Source organism: Betta splendens, chromosome 17, assembly GCF_900634795.4.
Source record: "Betta splendens chromosome 17, fBetSpl5.4, whole genome shotgun sequence".
NCBI classification, from domain to species: Eukaryota; Metazoa; Chordata; class Actinopteri; order Anabantiformes; family Osphronemidae; genus Betta; species Betta splendens.
The window spans coordinates 14,665,205-14,688,632 of NC_040897.2; the positions used below are offsets into that span (position 1 = coordinate 14,665,205).

A 23,428-nucleotide genomic window follows, 5' to 3' on the forward strand; every position below is an offset into this window, starting at 1 on the left:
TCAACTCCAGGCACAAACAGTAACACACAAACCTCATAACACTTACACATACACATAACTATAAAACACAAGTAAAGCCCCTCCCTGGCTTCTCCCAGAATCCTCTTCACCTTCAGCTACAATTTATTCCCATTTAATGCCAAATCATACTCAAATCCACTTTATTTTTTGAAGTCACTTTCATTTCAACCTTTCCAGTAACACTCGGTCTGATGACGTGCGACAGTGCAGGACAGTTGTCAAACAGTGGTTCATCGACGCCTCCTGTTTCTCGCGTCAAGGTGATGCAGACGTCAACACCAGCAGTTTCCTGCCTTTAGATATTAATGTTGAACTGTAATTATTCATCCTGCAATTATACAAGCTGTTACACACTCTCCTTCAGTTCATGGAAAACTGAATGTTTGAATTCAGTTTAATTCATGCTTTCTGGAGATGCTGACACATGCATTCATTCACATGCATGCATCTCAGTGCATGCGGTTCCAGCGGTGTGCTTTAAGTGGGGACTCTTGCTGGAGGGACTGGCTGATGGAACGTGTTGATCATTTCCATCTGTGTCTGTGTCTCCTGGAGCCGTTTTGTCTGAGCTGCGATGCCCCCATGTGGTCTTATAGGAGAAGAGAAGAACGGTGTCTTTGTCTGAACAGCAACTAGGCGCCTGCATCTGCTCCTCCTCTGTTGATCGCTGCTGCTGCTGCTGCTGCTGCTTTCCAGATGGCGTAAGTGATCTGTCGGGCATTGCTGTGGGTCCCTGTCCTTCCTCACATCACCACTTTCAATTCCACTGTTGCTCATCATGTCATTTTGTGAACACAAGCTCTGACCAGTGGTCTTTACTCTATCGTCTGTCTGCTCGACTGTTGACACAAAACTACCTCCACAGGAACCTTTATGTTGTCTCTTTTGTGTCGTGGACTTGAAGTCGCCGGTGCTGCTGCTGCTGCGGTGACTGCCTGCTCCACACAGACTGGAGAGAACTGGAACCAGTGAGGGGGCGCTACTGGTGTTTCCTGACCTCCACACAGAGCCTGTCCTCTCTGTAAATGGTAATAAATCCAACTCCTCATTCAGACCCTGACGGCTGCAATGTGAAGACAGATGCGCTTCCTGGGCAGGTAACATTGGCTGAGTTTTGATTTGCAATCTAAGACTAGAGGTGGAGTCCCTGCGATGGAGACCAGCACCACCTGGCTCAGGAGACAGTCTGCTGTGTTCACATTTATTCATCTGGTCAGTGGTGAATTGGCCGTTCGCCTCCTCTGAAGTGGTGATCTCCATGCAGGCACGTGTGCCATTTGATTCACCGGCAGATGATATTCTCCTATGTTGCCCATGAGTCACAGGCGGTGTAGAAATACGGACTGGTCTGAGCGACCTTGACGTGTGAGTGTGAGGAGGCCCAGCTGGTGGCCTGGGATCAGCACAGCACAGAGGACGCGGCGGATGTGGTCTTAGGACCGATGTAGCATTTACAACTTGCAGGGTCTCATCGGACGCCACGTGTCCTGCTGAGGCTCTGAGGAGGAGGGAATCAGGTGGTGAAAGGTTTTCAGTGTTACTTCAGCACTGAAACCCTTTGCAATTGTATTAGGAGCCTCTGGGGGCTGCAACAGCGGATATGGACGTAACAAACCAACCTCCACTTGTTTTCCAGTCCCTTTACAGGAAGATGAAACGAGTCTGTAGATGGAGCAGCAAGTGAGGAAGGGTAAAGGTCCAGGTCCATTTGCACAGCTGCTCTCAGCTCTCTGAGGTCTAAACATGAGAAAACGCAACACAGAAAGCATTCATGTAAATATGTTTGAAATATCAACATCAAAGTCTAAGAATTACTTTAAAATGCTCAGAGAGTTTTTGAATTCTCATTCATGAAGATGTCAGTGAATGGAATTCAGTAGCTAATGTGTTAAATGCCAAGGTGCCACCAGGGGGCAGCAAAGGTTTTAATGTTGGTAGCAGCTCACCCACAAGGGAAGGTTCTGGTTTAGGAAATTCACTTTTACGTCTGTACTTCTGGTTAATATTAGCCTGTGAAACACACAAGCAATGTTAATCAGTTACTCAGCTGGAAAGTACATGTCAGCAGTAACTCACTAGTGCACAAAGGAGGACACGCTCCAAAGAAAAACACAGAAAGTAAATGTATTAAAGAGACTTTGGAAACAGCAAAGGAACAAGGACAAGGGAAAAACATAACTGTGAAAGAGGAAAGGAATGTGTGTGTGTGTGTGTGTGTGTGTGTGTGTGTGTGTGTGTGTGTGTGTGTGTGTGTGTGTGTGTGTGTGTGTGTGAGAGAGACCACTAAATGATTGAGCAGCAATGTTTCGTCATAATTTGGCCTCAAACATCTATATCCACAGCAAATGAAAACCTCATCACTGTGTGTGTGTGTGTGTGCGTGTGTGTGTGTGTGTGTGTGTGTGCGTTTGTGTGTGTGTGTGTGTGTGTGTGTGTGTGTGTGTGCGTTTGTGTGTGTGTGTGTGTGTGTGTGTGTGTGTGTGTGTGTGTGGACCCACGGGCCTGGAGACTGACAGCTGAAACATATATTTTTGGTGTATTTTCCCGGTGGGATTCAAACCCAAACCTTCTAGTGTTGCCTTTCAGAACTGCAGACAGAGTACGTGTGGTGTCAAAGCGACTGAAATCCAAACCAACGCTAAGACACACACTCTGAAAATAGGCTTTGTGGTCCATGTGGGGTTTGAGCCCATTACTGTGGTCCGGACTTGCTGATATTTTAGGAAAGTTCATATGTTATTGCCATTATTCCATAAGACGAGGCTCTAGAACCCAAATTCACCCTGCACAGCTGCATGCAAAGACTCCAGTGGATGTGACACGCTACCCGTGGAGCAATGACAGAATCACAGTCTCCAACTCTCAAAGAGTTGCCTGGACTTTGATGATGATAAAGCTTTAGACAGTAGGCCAAAAGGTGAAGTGGGCATAATAACGGCAATCGTCAGCTCATCCTCTAACGTCTTCTAGCACATTGTATCTCTGCAGGCGTATCCGCAGACATAGCTGAATAAATACAAAGCCAGTATCGGAAAATCTTTCAACAGACTTTAGCTTAAAGGAAAAAAAGCAAAGAGAAGACGCTGGGGGCTGCGTTGAATGTCCTCCCTTCCAAGTACTGATTACCACTGTCAATGAGTTAATGATGCTTTACCCAGCACAGTATCAGCATCATCTATCACTGCAGGGAGAGAACAATAAGCTCCTGACATAAGGAGGACAGGCTGCCATCAAACGTGGCTTCATCCCAAACACTCACATGCCAGACAGCAGCCCTTTGCCTGAGGAGGCACTTTCTGCGGAGGAGAATGCTTTAACAGCACTTACAGTAAACAGTCTGTGTACGACACAGCGTTACGGTTTCCTAACCCACACACACTTGGTTTGGGAAACTTTAATAAAGCCCCACTTTCCACAGACATTACCTGTTCTGACGAGATTTCTTCTTGCATAAAACTCCCCTTCCACTTTTACATATTCTCTGCTGCAGATGATTGAACAGCTCACCTCTGCAGAGCAGTCGCATTCACACAAGGTACCCCTCGCATCTGGTGTGCAGAAGAGTCCTGCATCTGGCCTCGAGCTAGCGCAGCCTCTGTTTCATGAGGCCGGACAAGCATGACAGCTTTGCCAGATTGTGCGAACGCATGCATGTGTGTCTCTGTCTACACGTGTGGCTCTGTGTGTTTGTACTAAGTCATTTGGCGATTGGAAGGAGATCGATCTTACTCAGCACTGTAAAGCTCTTGGCCAGACTGATGGAAAAACAGGCTTATATTGAGCCTTTGCAGGCTTCCTGTGTGTACGTGCGAGTCCGTGTTTGTGTGTAATTGGATGCTTTGGCGCGGCTTCAGTGCCAGGGAGAGTTGGCAGGTTTACCTGAGGGAATCCAAGCAGGGGTTACTGCATCAAACAACTGAACCTGGTGTCAGTGGCACCATCATGTTGTCAGACGCTGCTCAGATTCAAAAGGACATAACTTTACCACAAGCTACACTTGCAGACATTAAATTTGTCTGCTAAAAAGTAAACGCTGGACTGTGTAACAGCTGTATAACAGATGTACTGCATGATCAATATGGGCCTGGGTTCACATTTATAAAAAAAGTATTCCCTCCATGATTTCACTGGGAGCGGACACAAGATCAAGCTGATATTTGGTATATATATTTACCTTTAAACCCTGCACCCGTCTCTTCAGCACATCACATTCCTCCAGCATCACAGACCTAGACAGAAAGATGAACAGGCTCATTTTGCAGCAGCAGGGACTTCCTGTGTAATATTGGCTGTGGTTTTGAATGCAGTAAAAATGCATCCACATATTTAATATTTTATATTCATTTTGCTAGATTCTTTAAATGTTAGATGTCACATGTAACACTAAGACTACACAACCATCCAGAATTAGGTTTCACCAAGTACTGAGGCACCATCTTCTATTTCTCCACCATATTTTGTCCTTCTCTTGTTACACGGCCATAGTGGACTTTATTCACTTCTTTCAAATGAAAAGAAATTCTTCTACCCAGCCGACCCAGTCTGGGATCCATTTTCTGACAATTGAGCCTTTTGTTCTGGTTGAGTCAGGAAATGGGAGAAAGATGAAGGGGAAGAGAGACAGAGGGGATGAGGAGGAGGGAGAGCGAGGGAAGCTCTCTTCCAAGGTAGCCCCAGCGACTGCATTACCCCGTGGGCCTCAAAGGGGGACAGAGGGAAGAAAGGAAAGATGTGTGAGCGTGAAGGCAGCAGGGCAGCGACACAAGCCACAAACGACAGCCGAGGGGAAAAACGGAGAAGGCCGAGCCCAGCGCTGGACACAGAGCACGGCGCTAGGCAAAAAATAGGCTGAGCCACCAGGAAAGAGCCCATGTGCAAATACAGGCATATGTTTTAGTTGATTCCCAAACGTGTGGTTGGTCAATAACTGCTGAGCAGATGTGAGTCACTAACTTACAGCTCTGCTTTATGTCTCCTTAGCTGCTAAAGGAGCCACTGTCTGTCCGACTGATGTTTGGTGCTTAGTGGGCAGTGCACAGCTGGTTTTAGAGGTTTTCAGTGAAATTGATCAACATCATTAGAGCAGTAAGAGTTGATCAAACAGGATTTAGGATGAAACTACGTGAAACTACATGGTTATTGTGAAGCATGTACAAACCCACAGTCCCAGCAAACCCACAGCAAACTCACTGTGTTTGAACACCTCAGTTAACGGGTTTGCAGGTAGACATCGCTTCGATTCATAGGCAACAAAGGTTTGAGCTTCCACTTACTTGAGGCGGTCCACCACTTGGTCAATATCAGTGGCGTTCAGCTTGTCACTCACTGCCTTCATCTCATCTTCAATGCTGGAAAATAACTGATGAATCAGAGGAGACAGTCGCCGCTTCTGCTTGAATCAGAATTCTGAACTACCTGATTGTGTTTCCTGCTTCGCTTCCGTTATCAGTCTCTCCAGAGCTGCTACCAGGGAACCAGGTGTCACGGTGGCCAAGTGCATAATTCACAGTGTCTGGATTGTAGCGAAGCAGCAGCTCCTCGCCATCTCTGCAACAACAGCAGCGTGTGTTCATTCTCAGGTCACCGTTTCTGAACCCAAACCCTCCGTTTTGGTCTGTTTTCTGTTTACTGGATGTATTATTTCATTTTTTTATATATTTCTGTCTCCTGGTGGCGGCTGCAGCGAGGGGAGTCAGACCTGCTTAATCTCAGGCTAAAGGCTTCGCTTCTGGCAGCTCACACACCGACTTCTGTGTGTGTGAGCAGATGGCAGGGGCATCAGGACCACACAGAAGACGGCCAGTAAGGTAAATCAGTTGACTTTTACAAGTTACGCTTTAAATCACAGGGAAATTCGGGTGCGTAGAAGACGACTATTGTTTCCCTCTAAAGCACTCGGCAACGTCTGTTGCTGTGGCTTTAAGCAAATCAGTTGTTAGGCCTCAGCGTTAATAATGGGAAAGTGATCTTTGCTGACATGCCATTTAAATGAAGTCAGAGATAAGGCACTCATGCATGCAAACAATATAATAATGTGCGAAGAGTACAAGGAGGGAGAAATATTACAGCCTGACTGGCAATTCTTTCTCCATTTCCAGGCCAACAAAGCACATTAACTGGAGCTAAATTGACAAAGAGAGGGTTGAAGAGCATTATTAGGAGGAAACATTACTTCAGGGCATGTTTTCGTTTTACTCCTGAAAGTAATTCAGATGATACACTTGGAACTTATCCTAATTGAACAATCAGAGGTCTGATGCACGCACACACACAAACACACAGTACCATTCATCAAGGTCGGCCACGCTGAAGCCGGTATCGAAGGGGAGAGGGCTTCACGTTGGCACAGTCTGCGCGGCTCCAATACTTTTCTGGCACCGCTTCGACACAGCACTAACAATGGGCTACATTTCAGACTGTGTGTAATCCATTAACGTCTGAGCCAAAGCACCTTAACACAGTGACTTGTAATGTCTGAGCAATAAGCGCTTTAGGCTGTAGCTTGTTCAGCGGCGCTTTAATAAGATGATGTGTCATTATGGACATCGGACCTGTGGCCTTATGGACGATGGACCGTCAGCTCAAATGCCAGGACTTCCTTCCTCTCTGACTTGAAAGAAACACCAGCAAGAAACTCCAAAATAAATCTCTGTCAACTGAGGTCAACCAAAACCATGTTATAGGTGGAATATGGATTTCACATTAACTTTGTTTTGATGAAATGGATTGTTGAATGAGTAAAACAGGAATTCTTGTTCCCAGAGGATGAACCCTCTGAACATGGAGAACGGCATCAGCAGCAGCCTTTAACACGACCACAGAAAAAAAGTCACATTAAAAAGCGAGATGACAAATCGACAGGCAATAAATGGTTTGTCTCACTGACAGAAGGATTCATCTTATGTGTGCATCCTGAAAGGTCTCTGCAGACGCGTTCACATTCTTTGCAGCGGAGCGCTTGTTGCTTGGATATCTACCAGCCCATAGACGTACACATCACACATTCAGATACATATGTAAAGCCACTACATTGTAATGTAGGGATGTGTAAAGAAGGGCGGTTTTACTGTCTAATATTAATCCAACAATGGGTTTATGACATTTTATATGATATTTTAGTACATGTCATTAAATTGTAACTGTGTAAGCTTAGCAGCAAGTTAAATCCAAATAGCCATTAGAAAGATTTAATGCGCTATAAACACTTCTGCAGGAGATCTGACTCCCAGATGACTACACTTCATAAAAACAAAGCTGCATCGCTATCCCCGTGAGCTGTTGGCAGGCAAACAAATAGAGGACAATGTTTTTTAAAGGCTCCACTATCTTAAGTATGTCACTCGAGTTGGATAAACCTAAATTCACATCCTACAAACCTCTTACTATCTAGACCAGTGTTTGATGGCTGTGGTGAGAAATACATACATACATATATATACATATAATACATACATACAAACGTATTCTGCCTATAATCTTCTTCTACTCTTCCCAGATCGGTATGTAACAACCCAGTGTCAGAAACCTTTGTTCCCCTTTCACCAACCCATTTGTAACTGACATGAGAACACAATACAACATTTTATAGCCCTTTTTGTTGGGGGGAAAGTGACGCAGATAGGAGAGCAGGGTCTTTATTTGCTTGTCTCTTTTCTTGCCTTGTGAAAAGAGAAGAGCTGGGTAGTGCAGAGCACTGATATGAGGAACCATGCGTTTGTGCATTCACTGAATTTTACGGTAATGAAAAATAGGATGTTGATAATGGCTGTTTGTAATCTACAGACAATTTGCAGCTAAACATGTAAACCCATTCATTAGCATCTCTGTCATTAATAGCTTAATATACATTGAGCCCCAAAGAAAGAAACCATTCCGGTTGTGAGACTGTACCTCCCTCCTCCTCCGCTGGCTCGTTCTCTCAGCGTCTGTAGCAGCATCTTGACCTCGGCTCTCAGCAGCTCTTTCACTGCTGGGGGCTCAGATAAGGAGGTGCCCTGCCCACATGGGGTCGAGGTACCTGCCCTGCTGCCACGGCTCCCGCCCTGCTGGGTCTGCTGCCACATCTTGTAGCACATCTCTGCCTGCAAAGAGGGCAACTTCTATTAACACGTTTAACACTGCACACTTTACAGACTTGCATGTGCTATTAGACTCTGCCACTGTCGCTTGTGAAGTACACCAGGTAGAGATAAAACAAAACCAGTCCAGGAATAAATCCTGAATTCATGAAAACATTTAGTTTTTTGACTGACTGATGGAAGATAAAAATATTACCTTAAAAGAAAACGATGTAATTATTTAAGAAGGTGTGACACATAAAATCTTTGTCAAACAATCTGGAAAAGTCATAACACTCACTTGTGATGTAAACACTATGAAATAACTGTTTTGCTTTTCCAGCTACTGTATTTAAGGGACTGAGCTTTAGTTTCTCAGCATTTTCTTCTCTGCTTTTGTTTCTGCAAACATTTTCAGTGACATCCTTCCTGCAAGAACACGCTGTTTACTGTAAACCGCTGTGAAGAGAAGCCTGTCTTCATGAAAAGAAAAGCATTTAGTTTCAGATGTGGGTGACAACCGCAACATCTTCCAATTATTGGTCAAAAGAAAATTAGAACAACCCTGTTAAGATGCTTTCAAAGGATGGTATGTCTGCAGCTATTGAACAGGAGGAACATGGTTTTGGTTGGACATGCCATTACACAAACAGTCCTGTGGTGCAGAGCAACGCAGCTTTCAGTCCTTGTAGTTTGACTAGTTTGACGGTCTCTGCGTCTATGTGTGACTTCCTGCTGATCCTGCTACAAAATGTGTGCACCTGAATGCACCCCTTTAATGTGCAGTTAATAAATCATAAATTAAAATCTAATTTAAGAGGTAAAAAAGCAAAAACACTTGTATGTGTGAATATTTTTGCAGATATATGAGTCTGGAGATCATTAACACCTCCGCATCTGTTGCCTACTGATCATGTCCCTCATGTTACAGTCCAAGGCTTCACTTCAAAGAAATAAACAGGAGGATACTAAATACTTGTGTGTGTGACCATTCTCATGTTCACACATACACAAATATTATTTCACTCCCACTGGCTTCATAAATTGAGGTGTTTATGACACAGAATTCATGACTTCAGCTAACAAGTTGTATCTAGATTTCTCTCTCTCTCTAGCTCTAGAGCTTGGCGAGACCCTCCTGAGAGTCGAGAGAGATCTCTCGAGCTCTGAGAGAGATCTCTCTCTCTCTCTCTCTCTCTCTCTCTCTCTCTCTCTCTCTCTCTCTCTCTCTCTCTCTCTCTCTCTCTCTCTCTCTCTCTCTCTCTCTCTCTCTCTCTGCTATGAGGCAGTTGATCTCATCCCGGAGCTGTTGAAACCTGTCAGTAAAAAAACGTAACTAGGAGCTATTATGTGGAATTATTTAAATCAGGTTCAATAATACATTTAACCTAAAGAGCTTTTCATTCATGAAAGATGAAAAGAATTAAGTTTAGAGGGAGGTAAGAAGAGAGTGGCCTTGTAACGAGACTTGAAAAATAAGGCTAATATTCCCTCTGATCTTTCTGCCATAGACAGTGGAGACCTTGATGAAGAGAGGAATGACGCTAGTAAAGAATAATGTGGACGCCTGAAGATCTACTATTGCTTTTTACAGCGCTTTCTTTGAGCAATGGAATTCATTACAAGACTCACAGGAAAGAACAAAACATATAGAAGACACAATGTACAGAAAAACACAGAAACCTGTAAGCAGTTGTTTAAGTTAGGAGTTGAATAAGGCACTAAGAGTCGTTTATCCCCTCAACATTGCTTAAGGTTAAGTCTTTCTTTTCATCTGGGGAACTTTAAACTCAGCCACTGCATGAACCCAACTGTAGGTAAAAAAGCATCAGGGCAACGCTGAAAGCCTCTCACACACACATACACACTTACACGTTTTTTAACTCACACGTGTGCGCACACTCTCGAGTTGAAGAATATGTGTTGCTAACAGTCTTATCAACAGTTATGGATTAGCCTTTTTAACCGTATTATACCGACCTCCTGACTCACTAAGCCTCCTGGGCCTCTTTGTGTGTGTGTGTGTGTGTGTGTGTGTGTGTGTGTGTGTGCGTACTTGCATCAAAGTCAGAACCAAAAAAAAAACACATTTTCCTACCAAAGTGAGGACATTCTGGTCGTTCCTCACTTCTTTGCCTGTTTTAGGGTTAAGATGTGATTTGAGGCCTGAGGTTAAAATTGAGTTTTGGTTTGGATTATTTTTTAGGATTTGGATTTGGATCTTTTGATTCTGGATTAGAGCAAAGGTAAGACGTCTGCCTTTAGTTGGGGTGGTTAAGGTTAGGGTGAGGGAAGGCATTATGTCGATGGAGGTCCTAATTTCAACATAAGGATGTGTGTGTGTGTGTGTGTGTGTGTGTGTGTGTGTGTGTGTGTGTGTGTGTGTGTGTGTGTGTGTGTGTGTGTGTGTGTGTTGAAATTCTAATTCTTTAGCCTCTGTTTCAAATACTTGTCTCTTGAAACTGACACTACTACTGCATAAGACTTTTGACCTTGAATTGCCTTTTACTGAAGTGTGTGCCATTCTTAGCTGGATATTTTTCCTATCGATCCTGAGAGTCTGTCTAGGGGTGAGGTCACTTTGCCAAAGCTTTTTGGCTTCTAGTTGGTCCTGAGTAAATATTGATGTCTGTCTAGGTCTCTCTGTGGTGCACTGCCATTTAACCCTCCCTACACTCCCTCCCTGTAAATGAGTGCATGCGGCCAAAGTAACCACAGTTCTTGAACTGTTTGGCAGAGCACCTATTATTCACCTTCCAAAAACGGAAATACCAGTAGGTGTTGTGGTATTCTTGTAGAATCCTACATAAACAGACGCAGAGTCTGAGTTTACTGAAGGAATAAAACCATAAGCTGCAAAAACATAAATAATGAAACACCAGAAAAGGACTGTTCCACCCGAAAAGCCAAGTTCTGTAAGAAAGCTACAGTACGTTCTAATGGAGGAAATGAGCCATACCACAGCAATGTAAGCACCTTACCTCAGAGTGTAACTCTATGTACATGTCCACCAGGGAGTGGCCCAGTGCTGCACAGATCTTTGGCACCTCTGAGCAATGAACATGCTCCGTGATCAGGTTCCACAGAGATGGGCCAGGGCTGAGCTGCTTTTCATCCAGGGACTGCATAGGAATGGAAATCTGCCGGCATAAAATATAGGGTTAAAAAAAAACATGGTTACAGTAAAATAAAGCTGCTCAGAGGTTTTTTACCTCAGCCAAGGTTTGCTGCTTTTATTAAGTAAATATTGTCAATAGAACAACGAGGATTAATATACTTTATGAATGTTGCTTCATGAAATTAATTGATTCACTTTGCTTTTGATAATCAAGTTAGCTAAGCTAGCTAGCTTATATACGTATCGTCACCTGGGGAAGCTGGTTCACTACAAGTCTTCATATACTGTGTTTGTAGCGATACGAACTAAACAGCGAAACTGCGTTAAGTTAAAGCAGTTTATATAAAGGCTTTTATTGTGTGGACCAACAGACGCTCACCTTTACTCCTACCTTACAACGCCGTGGTATCCAAGGAAAACATCCCCGTTGCTAAGCGGACTTATCGCGAGATCTAACTCTGGAAATCTCGCAAAGAAAATTCAATTTTTTCTCATTCAGGTTTCTTTGTGTTTCATTACAATATATGTCAACATATATAATGTTGTGATATGTAATAGCTGTAGCCCGTAGTAAACACTTTTGAGGAATCTGTGTCGGTAAAGTTTTAATCTGCGCGAGTCACGCAGGCTGCCGCTGCAACTGGCACGTGAACCCGGAGAGGCAGAGTAAGTTTCCCCCTTTTATGCCCCGAACCTCCACCCTCTTCCGGGCTCTGTGCAGACGGGGACGCGGAGCCCTGTGGACGGGTTGGGACGTCGCGTCAAGTCCGGGATTTCGCAGAAACAATGTGAGAAGCTACGCATTTCTGTAAACACAGAAAAAGCAGGAGATCAGTGGATGCTTGCCTCGACTTCCACATTGTTTGTTTGGTTTCGGACGAGGTAAATCATGGCCAAGCTGCGTGAGCACGTCCCCCCGGAGCGCACGAGACGCGCCGCCGCTTTGGCACTGCTGCTGTGCGCGCGGGCCTGCCTCGGCTTCTCGGTCGCCGGCCACCAGGAGAGCACCTGCGAGGCCAACGGCAGCGTGTACTACGTCGGAGAGTGGTACTTCCTGGACTCGGACCACTGCACGCAGTGCGAGTGCACCGCCGAGGGCTCCGCGTGCGCCCGCACCGACTGCACCTCTCTGCCGGCGGCGTGCATCCATGTCAGCCACTACCCCACCGACTGCTGCCCCAGATGTGAGCGGATCGGGTGCGAGTACCGAGGGGTTGTGTACGAGCTGGGACAGAACTTCCAGGCAAGCCTCGACTAGTATCCCACTGCGTTAGTTCTGTTTCGTTAGTCTGTGGTTTAGAAATAATTCAGAACACAGCTCATGTCCAGAAGTTGTAAGAACCTTCAGATACCGCATCTGACTTCAACCCACAGCAACAATGTGATTTTTATACACAAAGGCAGCAGTTTATGTGTAAACCTTGACTCTTGTGGTTTGTTTCATGCAGGATCGATCCTGTTCTGAAAGGACTAACTACAATCCAATGTATAACTAAAAGAAAAACAACTCAGAGCACATGGTTCATCTAAACACATGCCCATAATGTAATTCCCTTAAAACTGTCTGTGTGAACAATTAGAATAACTTTGTTTTTATCACTTCTACATCTCAACTCTAACTAATGGCAGGCTGGTGTGCAGTAGAGATCTAGTGTTATGGCGCCCCCTTTCGAGGGCGAGGCCGCTGCTCCGTTTTTACCCCCTCTCTGTGTGGGATCTCTGTTTTTCCAGCCTTCAGAATGTGAGCAGTGCACCTGTGAGAGCGACGGCATCGCCCGCTGTCTGGTTGCAGACTGCGCCCCTCCACCATGTGTGAACCCTGTTTACCAGCCTGGAAAATGCTGTCCTGAATGCAAGGATGGTATGAAGCACTGAGTTAGTGAACGCAGCCACTACGTGCATTCACCACTGTGACCCTGTTTTAATGCTTTTCTCCGTCTAAGGTCCTAACTGCTACGCTGACGCCTCACGCAGTCAGGTGATTCCTGCAGGAGAGCCCGTCTGGGTTAACCCGTGCACCAAGTGTCGCTGTCACGATGGACAGGACGCCGGCTACTGGGAGGGAAACCGCCTCGCCACGTGTTCCCACCTCAAAAACTGCTCGCGGGAACAGCCGACCACACAGCAAAACTGAGTTCTCCCTAAAAAACACATGCTCCTTCAAGAACAAACCTGCATTCAGGAGCAGAATTTTTCATAGCAGAAAGCAGCAGAACTGCTTTCCCAAGACTTTTATAAAACTAATAACATCCACAGATCCATTCATTAAATCCATTCTAAAAAAATCACACAAAAATGATAAAACTCTTTCTGCAAAACTAGATCAGTATGGTTTATTTTTAGAAAGCAGTGGCTTTTGTTCACCTTAATTTCCAGAGACCTGCTTTGGGGAAACTATAACAAAGCCAATGACTTTATCAGATGACTAGAAATTGTAATTGACCTGTCGCAGGTTGATTCAGCACCCGAATGCCTGCAATTTAGCCTAGAAAACAGCCTTAGCAACGCCATAAGCAATGTAACTGCACCATGACATGCTGGAACGTCACATATGGGACTACAGGCGAACATTTACAGTAGTTGTAGACATATATAAACACAGCCTTCATTTAACGGCCCGTGATTTGTGCACGTTCGCTGTAGGGCAGAAAAAAACAATCTGTAATTTGCTGCGTCATTAATCTCCTCAGTTGTGGTCACCATCACATTGAATGTACAGCGAGTGTGATGGAATATTGGTTCATGTGCATCACTTCTCCCTGCAATTAATTGTAATTATCTACCAATAACAATAAGGGATGTTTAAATGAAAACCAAACATACTGAGCGTTGTTTGCTTCTTATTATTCTCTTCTGTCAACGTAACCAGGCAGTGGTTGCATATTTAGTGTCCACACAGTAGATAACATGTGGCCAAGCTTCACTTTTGTTTTGTGACTTGTCTATAAAAACACTGAGACGTCATTTAAGTAGCTAAAGTCAAATAAAGCCCACTGTCGTACAGTCTTTAACCATCAGATTTATTGATTGTATAGAAAAGGTAGGTTTGATATGACATAATGCATTCTATATAAGATATAACATTTTCAACATTCAATGTACAAAAACGTATGTAGAGATACAGTAAATGTTTAAAAACGCCCTCAGGCCTGTTCGCCCTGACTCTCAGCTGAACGCCGAGCTCCTCCCGTAGGAAACCTGTCAAATTCTGCTGCTGATCTCTCCATCTGTGTCCAACGTTACGTCAGGGCCGAGTCGCCCTTTCTTTATTAATGTCCTGCATTGATCAGAGGCTTGAGTGAGGCTAGGAAAGGGGCACTCCACCGATTTTATACATTCAGGTTAGCGTTCATCGTGTCAATAGTAATTAAACAGACGACAAATTACTTATATAACTATAGCTATTCCTAAATATGCCAATAAAAGGAAAAAACACTGTGTCTACGATATCACGTGTTCAGGAACATGTTGTGATGTGTTCGTTAATTAAGGCCGTGTAACGCCACTACTTGTGTTTAATTGTGTCATATATATATTTTGGTAGTATTAGGTTTTTAATCTCAGTGAATCAAGTGAATCTCAGTTTTAAGTGTCTCTCGAATGTCCCACAGGTCTTATTCTAGGTTGCTGGAGTGCCCCTTTAATGAAGTAATAGCTGTCACTTTAGCAGCAGGAGCAAAGTGTGAAAGAACCCATTAGGAAATAAAGATGGACGGGAGAAACGAAGCCACAAAATGTCACGACCTTGCGTTCCTCTCAGAAACAACGGCTTCAAAGTGTGAAATGAGCTTGAATGCATGTATGATATTGCACAGGGTGAGCTGTAAACAGTCGGAGAGGGGAGTGCCTGGGCCCCTCCACTCTGACAATTACAGATCAAAACACTGGGAACAGAAGCAGGAACCGAGGAAGAGAGAAAACTGAGGAGAGGAAGAGAAAATGACGGGAAAAGTGAATCACAAATCAGGCTGCGCTCCAAGGACAATAAAGACACAGTAAGTGGCACTGATTCCGATGCACCAGGAGATGTCCTGTCAATGGCTTATTGAGAGAAGAAGCGCTCTTGTGTCACACAGCTGTGTCTGAAGTGGGCCCATGACAAACGCTCTGCACTGGCAGCGCAGGAGAGGAAGAAAGGGAGCGGGCAGAGGAGATGATGCAAAGAAAGACAGCGGGAATGCATGTGTTTGTCTGATAGAGTGGGCCGAAGAGCAACCGGAACGCGATCCAGCGGGCCAGAGGCAAACAGATGGGAGCGTTTTCACCCCAAGGCCAGCAGCGCCGCCCCGCCACAATAAGAGCCCCAACCAGAAATCTGTCTGCGATTCAAATGCCCAACACCGCCGCGACACGTTGATTTAAACCACACATACAGTAACAATACCACCTTAAGAAGAATGATATTAAATCAAGCAGAACCGACCCTGCCTTTACTGCAACTGAAGGCATCAACTTGGTGTTTAGGCGTCAACAGTAACAGCAGTAGATATGAAGACAAATCAAACCAAGGGAAAGTAGTTGAATCATTGAGATGCTCGTCTGTCACTCAGGAACCACCTTTAATTAAAAAAACTGATAAAAGTAGAGAATGTGAAGCAGCAGTAGACACACGATAACGTCTCAGGACTGCTCCCACCTCCACCAGCAGCACAGCTCTTCTTCCCCAGATATTAAACTGCAGAGAGAGTTAAAGAAAAGGAGAGATGCAGACGGATGTCATCACCAGCGTCATGAAATGTGACATGTGCTCCACGTTTGGTAAATGTCCAATTATCTAAATAAAGAAATGCATATTTTTACATCTACTTTATGGAATATTAGTGTATATTAGTACCTCCAACAACTAGGATCAAAAATGACACGTCTTTAAAATTAAGAAAACATTTCGTCAAGTGGGTGAAACCTAAATTCCCCATGAGCCGCAAGGAGTAAAAATCACCACTGAGCTGTCAGTGTAAATCTGCCCCAAAGTCGTTAATTCCTCAATGCGATTTCAAAATGCGTCCCAGAGAGCGCAGCTTCCGACGGTCACGTTCCGTTTAGAAAGTTTCCGTTCATGTATAAAAAGGAGAACGTGAAGAGGGTTCTCCGGTGGGTTCCGTCTGATCGGCGTCTCCCAGCGCTGTTCTGAGTCTTCTACTGTAGATGCAGGCACAATACACATTCATTAAGTGATATCAGAAGATTCGATTGAGTAACTGGATCCACAGGGCGACTCCCTGATGGAAATGTCAACATGAAGGTTCTTTTGGCGTCAGCTGACACCTGTGATGCAGCAGCACGGAGCTACGCTGCATATGGTTACGCTGCCCCCTGTGCAGATGCTCCACCTGGAAACACAAAACACTTTACAGCCACATTGTCCCGGTCCATGTGAACAGTACATTTACTCAAAGCTACAGCCACTGGTTAATATAAGTGAGTCTGGAGTCCGGCCGTGAAAGCCAAACTGGGCCCGTTCAGGTCAGTTCTCTGCCAGGTTCAGCTTTGGTCCACACTTCTCAATTCTGAAGTCGCCGATTAGTAAAAGTAGGAGGTGTAAAGAGCCCGAGTCCCAGATGCAGACGCAAACCTCCACAAAACCAAAGAACGAAGACAAGGAGGACACAAGCAGTGTTTGTGACTTATTTCCACCTCCACGTCCACAAGGTTCCAGATATGTTTCATCCTCCCTCCTCCTCCTGGAGCGTCGTCCCCAGTAAACGTCATCTCTAGCCTCTGATGGGCCGCGGCGGGGGCTTGCCGATCTCCACAGAGATGTTCGTGTACAGAGGGTACTTCTTGACCTGAACCAGTCTGTAGGTCAGAGAGCTGATGCCGTCCTTCTTCATCGTGTTCTTCGTGTTTTGGATTTTGTTAAATCTGGTGAAGAGACCGAGAGAGAAGAGAGAAGGAAGGGAGACAAGGAAGCCAATTAGATCCTATTCAGTGCAAACAGAGTGATTACAGCATCACAGAAAGCTCCCTCAAATGCAGCAGACAAATTAAACTGTAGAGACAAAGACGACAGACAGTACTTGGCATTAGAACCTACTGAGCCCTGATCATTTTTAGCCTAAACGCGTAGTTTGAGACGTTGTGTGTCTTGTGGTTTGGACCTCGTGGTGTTTAGTTCATCGTGTGTCCTTGCTGCCCTGCATTCAGCCTCGAAGGCCGGATGATGTATCCCGGTTTGTGAGTGTGTTGTCATGTGGTTGTGCAAGAAAAAACTGAATCAGACATTCAGGATTCATTAAAACAATGAAAATAAAGTAAATATAATCATAATTTAAAGAACCTGCAAAATTATAATGATAACAATGAATTGCTGCACTTAACAACCATCCAAGCATCTGGTTGACAAAGCATTAAATCCAAAATCCAGCCTGATTTAAAGAGCCTGTTGTTTGTATTGATTCAACCAGGCTATTACTGCAGTTATGTGTTCAATGGCCTGAGGACACAGAAAGCAACAACACTGCTGGGATTGTTTGTCGAAGGTCGGAATCCACGTCCTGCTCCCCGGCGGCCGACAGGTGGCGCTGCGGCGCCGCCTCATCCATCACATCAGCCGGCGTTCGGAATATCCGTCCCCACTGGCGCTAATCCAGCAGCTGCTCTTACGTCTGATCTCAGTATCAAACATGGGAATAATTCACGTGACGCAACCCCTGCAACAGGAACGGAACCAGGCCACGGCGCGTGAGCGTCTAACGGCGTGTTTACAACACTCAACACAGGAAACGCTGATGGGTGCGAGCAGCCGTGACTGACTCCAAATAAAGACGACACGGACCAGTGAGTCCGCAGATCCGCATCGCGTTCATCTCAAATCTACCTGAAAGATGCTCCAAAGGACAAATAAGACACATTTAGAAGGAGGATTGACGTGAAAAAGACGAAAGAACAGGAAGCTGCACAGAAAAGAAGGAGCTGGAAACTGAAATGAACGATGAACGACAGGAGGGAACAGAAGGACAGACTGACAGAGAGACGTTAATCTATTTGAGAAAACAGTGACAGATGGAGCGAGCGTGATAACGTGGATGGGAGCAGAACCTCTGGCTGATGATGAACTAATCCCTGCGCTGCGGACCTCCAGTCAACAAGTCCGTCCACCACAGCGTCAGCGAGCGACACGCGCCCGTCACGCGTTCATTAGCCTCATTTCAACGCTCATCTGCTAAAGTGAAGCTCCATTTTATTCCAGGCGGCCTCGCGGGAGAACGTGAGCGGGAACGTTGCTCAACTATAGCGTGTGCCAGATATTGGGGTGATGTTGTTCTGGAGTCACTTCTGATCGGGCCTGTTTGACCCGTTTAATGTCTTAAAGGAGCGGCGTCTGGACGCTGGGGTTCGACCTCCGTTCACGTTCGCGCTGAACGGATGATCAGACGGACCTGAAACACGAACGCGCAGCGCGCCTCCGCCGCGTCGTTACGGTGCGACTCGTCCGTTGAAGTGTGCGCGCGCTCGCTGGCACTCGAGGCCGGTGATGAATGTGGCCCTTTCTCGCTGCCCCGGCGCCTCATTGCTATGCCCAACGGGCGCCTCGGAGCAGGCCGGGAGAATGGGCTCCTGTGTGCGTGGACGTGCGCGAGCGCGAGCATTCATCAAACAGTCGCGACGACGCCTCAGTCGGTAAACCTCACTTAAACGCCCCGAAGGCTCAAGCGTTCATCTGGATCCACTGGGAGCTCTACTGACTTTGTGGATCATTAACATTTATAGTTGTTGGTGAAGTAGCCTCCAAAATCCTCACATTCATGCTCCTCAGAGGATACACCATAAAAGCCTATTCTCAAATGTATCCACCTGGCTTATTTATTAACTATTGCAGAGCTGAAAGTAAACACTGAGCTTGGCGTTAAATGAGGAGCAGGAGCTCCTTCCAGACCAGAGGCTGCATCACATACAGAATCACGCGTCTCAGAGAGGAGCCTCTCTTTGTAATGGGAGTCCAGAGGCGCTGTCGGCTAATGGGCCTTTTATTTTCCGCCCCTATGAATAATGCATCGCACCCAAATAAATAGCGTCCCTGTTGGTGTCAGCTCTCATTGAGGAAGCGCGGCCCGCGGTTCTGGAGGCAGAATGCAGATCCGGCGCCGAGGGAAGAAGCCAGAACCAACAGGCAGACGCACACTTTCACTCCGGCGTCTGATTTATCGATCGCGATAAAGGCAGTGGACGAGCGTGACCTCGCCGGCTCACGTCTCTATTGGTGTCATTTCAGAAGGCAATTACCGAGGGATCGTTGAGTCCCTCTCTCACAAAACAATGATGGATGACGTGTGGTTTCACCGAGCGCCGAGTTATTGCTGCCAATTTGCGGAGCGGCCCGTTGGTTCTGAGCTCAAAGCGCTTCTGGGTGAAAGTGCGACGCCGCGCTCGTCTCAGGCGTCGATGTCACAGCCTCCACTTCAGCCTCATTTAAGAGCTGTTTATCTCTGAGCATCGAGGAAGGCTCATTAGGCGCGATGAAGAATCCATAGAACGGCCCAGGAATTATTTATGGGTGGAGAGATCCAAAAAGAACCAAGGGCCGGATGTAAAAGTAGAAACAACACAAGGTGGAGTTTTTGTGAACACGTCTCGATCAAGCACCGGATGCTCAGCGCTGCAGCAGCCATTGGTTCTGTGGTGACGGCATCGCCGCCTGCTCCGTCCAGGCGTGAAAACGGGCTCTTAGAGGAGAATAAACAGTGATAATCCACATTTAAGCTGCTTAATGTGAGGCGCTATACTCCTGGTGATTAATGTGTCTGGAAGGGCTCACCTCCGCACATTGGGTCCCGATCATCAAAGCGTAAAATGACACATTTACACGGGAAGCTGTGTTTCTTTTTTTTTTTTTTACACATTCGTCTGAGAAGCAGTTTAAGAGAGAAGCTGTACACATTTAAGCCCCTGGGCTGAAAACGGTGGTTTATTGAAAAGGTTTTGTCAAAATGCTTTAACGGCCACAGAAGCCGTGAAGGGATTGAAGCACGTGAAGCGCCTGATGTTCTATCGCTAAATTCACATGCGATGATCTGAAGATTTATTTTACGCGGCCTCGGGTTTGTTCACATTTAAGGAGGCTGCTGCTCAGCGAAACCTGTTAATAGCAACATAAAACTCCCCAGCATCACTAGTGACTGTGTCTCCTCTGGCTCCGTCACAGTGGAACCTCCCAATTATGAGTGAAACCGGCCACAGACCCCGGCCGCATGTCGCCTTGTGGGTTTATGGACGGATAAATCACATCAGAGTGGAGCAGACTAAAAATAAGTCCATGATAATACACTTTAAAGGTGTATTGTAGAGGGTTTTTCCTGCAGCTGCAGTTTCCTGTGAGGAGCTGCTTACGGAGCAAGGTGTAATAACGGTGAGAACGTGAAATCAACTAACGCGTCTGAGCAACGGCGGCGACTCGGCGCTGCAGCGTCAGTGAAGCGCTTCGTACTTAACACGCCTCACGATTCTCCAGGATGGAGGTGGGAAACGCGTGCGACTGCGGACCGGATCCAGTGGATCCAGATGTGAGGCGGCGCCGGCAGTGTGCGGTACCTCTGTGGGTTGGGCTCGTTGTGTTTGTCCCGCTCGTGTTTAATCATTCTGTAGCGGCCGATGCGGACGTCGGGCCTGGACACCTTCATCCCATTCAGCGTGATCCTGCAACACACACACACACACACACACACACACACACACACACACACACACACACACACACACACACACACACACACACACACACACACACACACACGCACACACGACATCTGTTTAGTGAAAACAAACTGAGGAAATGACAAATATTCCCCCAGAATTCATGAAGACGTCAGCATTTCTTATTTAGCCGACATCAAACATCTGGCGCGGTTGGTGTTGACCCCCTGGGGCTGGATTTGCTCCGGACAGCGGATCAGAACCACCTTTAACACACTGAGCGTAACGAACAAGCAGAGAGAAGAAAACCGCGGCCCGACAGTTTCATCCACAAACGAACTGTGGACTTCAGATACTGTGAGCTCTCATATCTCGCCTTTACAGCAAAATGGAAATGGCCCTGAACGCAGCACCGTGCCGTCAGACGCACATCAGCCCGTGAAAGCGAGCCTCGCGTGCGTCGTGTTCCTGAGAGGCTAAATAACAAACCCGAGCTTCCTCTGCTTCCTCCTTCGCTCAAGTGTCGCTGACTTCGCTGACTCAGCAGCCGGAGGCATGAATTAGCATAAATTGGAGCTTTATTGTGGAGTAAATAACGTGACGGGCCCCGTCTCCGTCCGCCCTGGGTTTTAGACTTAATGAGATCAGGAGTGAAGGAACTGACACAATCTGGAAACAGTCAAATTCAGACACCATCACTTCAGTTGGCTCTTATTACAGTAACGCCTGACACACATTATATTATTAATGCAGATGTGCAATCAACGTGCAAATAAGCTGTGCTGCTTCTAAATATTTGATCTAGTTTTAACCAGTGGTTTCCAAAATAGGGTTCAGGGTTTTAAAGGGTCTCACTTCTGTATGAACGTAAGCCAAACAATATCTTAGAGAATGTGAAATGTGCAGACAAATATGAACTACGTCCAATGAATGTGTTGCTATAAGTGATATTAATAACCTGCTCGACTCCAAAGTAAAGACTTAAGACTTATTTAATTAAATGTCCTGTTTTGCTTTTTCGGGGCATCTCTCACTCCTCCATCAATAAAACCTTTGTGGTTAAATGAAAACAGACACTGGAGTCTCTCTGTGATAGATTTGCTTGGTGTGAACTCACACTGAGGGTCTCTGCATTCTGGCTGATAATGGAGAAACGCGTCCTCAAATGAAGCTTCATCTGCAGCCTGCGCTCATTATTCCCCGCGTAAACGAGTGTGACAGCGCGGCGGCTGCGTAACGGACGGACGGCGAGGAGCTGCAGGACGGAGCCCGCGTCCTCGGCGCCGGGTCCAGAACCCAGAACCCACGCATTGAGCAGCAGATGCACAGCAGGTGGGCGGCTCCGTCTGTGGGACCAGAACCTCCACTGGGTTTCACAGGACGGGAGAGTTTATACCGAGGCAGTTTAATCACACCGACGCTGATGTTTCTGCCTCCACTGCCAGCGATCGGTCCTGTTGGGCCTAAATACATTTTTCAGTCCCAGGTTGTTTTGGGACCAATGGATCATTAAGTGTCTGGCAGCAACTGATAGTAAAACCAGAGAGATTATCAATATTGTCCAGTTAGATTTAAATAAGTCTGATTTATTCTCCGTGGTATGAAACTCAATGCTGGGAGTAAACACAACTACAGTGAGTCCAATCAACAGTAGACTTGACTTAACCAATGAAGACACCTTGTCCATTTGGAAAGCTCCTAATTTAGTGAAGTGCAGTGGTCGGTCCAGCGTTTCTCCTTCCCTAGAAAATATCTGCCTGCTAATATGAGCATGACCATGGAAAGTCTAATTTGCAGCCTGAGGCGGAGGAGCACACACACACACACACACACACACACACACACACACACACACACACACACACACACACACACACACACACACACACACACACACACACACACACACACACACAGATTCTATCCCATTCTGTTTGATTGGATTAATCAGGAATTTCTCCAGCTCCTCTCCTATTCCCACCAGTGGAGTTAATTGCATTAGAGCAATGGAGTGGAGGCGAATTGGGAGCTAAGTCCAATGTCCTGCCTCAGTTCACTCTGCCTGCAAAAATGAGATGAAGAACAAGGAGGAGGAGGAGGGGAACAGAGATGGAGGACGCACACAAAACAATGAAGTGGTAGCAAAGTGAGGTGTGTGGGTGTGAACAGGAGAAAGAGGAGAGGTCTCTCTCAGCCGGAACATCTGAGTGCTGCACTGTGAAAGACGCCCAATAACCTTTTGCACCAAAACAGGATGCGAGGAGAATAAAAGCCTGTGAAGGTTTCGAGACGTGGCCAATGGGAAACAGGGTTTTATTCTCCTCAAGGCGCAGCAGCAGGAACAGTCCGTGCTGTTTTCCACTGCTGGTAAACTGCGGAGAGAAACCTTGACACCGCGGTCGCGCTGGGAAACCGTCCACCTGTTTGTGACTTTGTGCTGGTTTTGATGGCAAATAACTTTATCTGCGGCCCCTGAACCTGGACGTGTGTGGGCTGAACTCTGGCTCCAGGTGTGAGTCGATGGGTGAAGACCAGCTCACACTGGGTGCTGCAGTTTACAATCATGCTAATTAGCACTTATTATTAGGCATTAATTATCAGG

The 23,428-nt window shown here is 46.1% G+C and overlaps 3 protein-coding genes across 8 annotated transcripts in view; 1 reads left to right on the plus strand and 2 right to left on the minus strand.

The window, feature by feature from the left end:
- Nucleotides 1–144: 144 nt before the first annotated feature.
- Nucleotides 145–11,709, minus strand: ccdc24 (coiled-coil domain containing 24). Of its 5 annotated transcripts, none has more exons than XM_029130710.3 (9): nucleotides 11,588–11,709; nucleotides 11,060–11,218; nucleotides 7,912–8,120; nucleotides 5,437–5,568; nucleotides 5,295–5,369; nucleotides 4,196–4,250; nucleotides 1,968–2,031; nucleotides 1,641–1,758; nucleotides 145–1,519 (listed from the first exon to the last, which is right to left on the minus strand). In XM_029130710.3, exons 2-9 carry the CDS (start codon nucleotides 11,204–11,206, stop codon nucleotides 499–501), a joined length of 1,821 nt encoding a protein of 606 aa, XP_028986543.1. In that variant the 5' UTR covers nucleotides 11,207–11,218; nucleotides 11,588–11,709; the 3' UTR covers nucleotides 145–498. The 5 variants fall into 5 exon arrangements, with proteins under 5 accessions (XP_028986543.1, XP_028986545.1, XP_028986542.1 ...); XM_029130712.3 differs by having other exon boundaries at nucleotides 7,912–8,102; nucleotides 11,576–11,709; XM_029130709.3 differs by having other exon boundaries at nucleotides 11,576–11,709.
- Nucleotides 11,710–11,903: 194 nt separating this feature from the next.
- zgc:113531 (uncharacterized protein LOC541359 homolog) lies at nucleotides 11,904–14,022 on the plus strand. Its single transcript, XM_029130715.3, has 3 exons — nucleotides 11,904–12,439; nucleotides 12,928–13,057; nucleotides 13,140–14,022. Exons 1-3 carry the CDS (start codon nucleotides 12,086–12,088, stop codon nucleotides 13,328–13,330), a joined length of 675 nt encoding a protein of 224 aa, XP_028986548.1. The 5' UTR covers nucleotides 11,904–12,085; the 3' UTR covers nucleotides 13,331–14,022.
- Nucleotides 14,023–14,195: 173 nt separating this feature from the next.
- The window catches only part of b4galt2 (UDP-Gal:betaGlcNAc beta 1,4- galactosyltransferase, polypeptide 2), a 59,502-nt gene continuing 50,269 nt past the window's right edge, over nucleotides 14,196–23,428 (minus strand). The window contains exons 7-9 of one of the 2 annotated variants that reach the window (XR_003783653.3): nucleotides 20,725–20,829; nucleotides 16,031–17,058; nucleotides 14,196–15,871 (exon numbers count right to left, since the gene is read on the minus strand). Coding sequence is in view for 1 of the 2 variants with exons in the window: in XM_029130714.3 (XP_028986547.1) it covers nucleotides 16,908–17,058; nucleotides 20,725–20,829 (256 nt within the window). In the remaining variant the exon portion in view is untranslated. Of the gene's footprint in view, nucleotides 17,059–20,724; nucleotides 20,830–23,428 lie in introns of both variants that reach the window. The other variant, XM_029130714.3, reaches the window with a different exon arrangement.

Excerpts from the sequence above, each read along its gene's own strand:
- ccdc24 (XM_029130710.3), bottom strand. The coding sequence starts at position 11,206 with ATGCAGTCCCTGGATGAAAAGCAGCTCAGCCCTGGCCCATCTCTGTGG. Across the intron at positions 4,251-5,294 it reads CAAGTGGTGGACCGCCTCAA|GTCTGTGATGCTGGAGGAAT; the intron begins GTAAGTGGAAGC and ends CTTTCTGTCTAG. Across the intron at positions 1,759-1,967 it reads ACCAGAACCTTCCCTTGTGG|ACCTCAGAGAGCTGAGAGCA; the intron begins GTGAGCTGCTAC and ends TCTCATGTTTAG.
- zgc:113531 (XM_029130715.3), top strand. The coding sequence starts at position 12,086 with ATGGCCAAGCTGCGTGAGCACGTCCCCCCGGAGCGCACGAGACGCGCC. Across the intron at positions 12,440-12,927 it reads AGCTGGGACAGAACTTCCAG|CCTTCAGAATGTGAGCAGTG; the intron begins GCAAGCCTCGAC and ends CTGTTTTTCCAG. Across the intron at positions 13,058-13,139 it reads CTGTCCTGAATGCAAGGATG|GTCCTAACTGCTACGCTGAC; the intron begins GTATGAAGCACT and ends TCTCCGTCTAAG.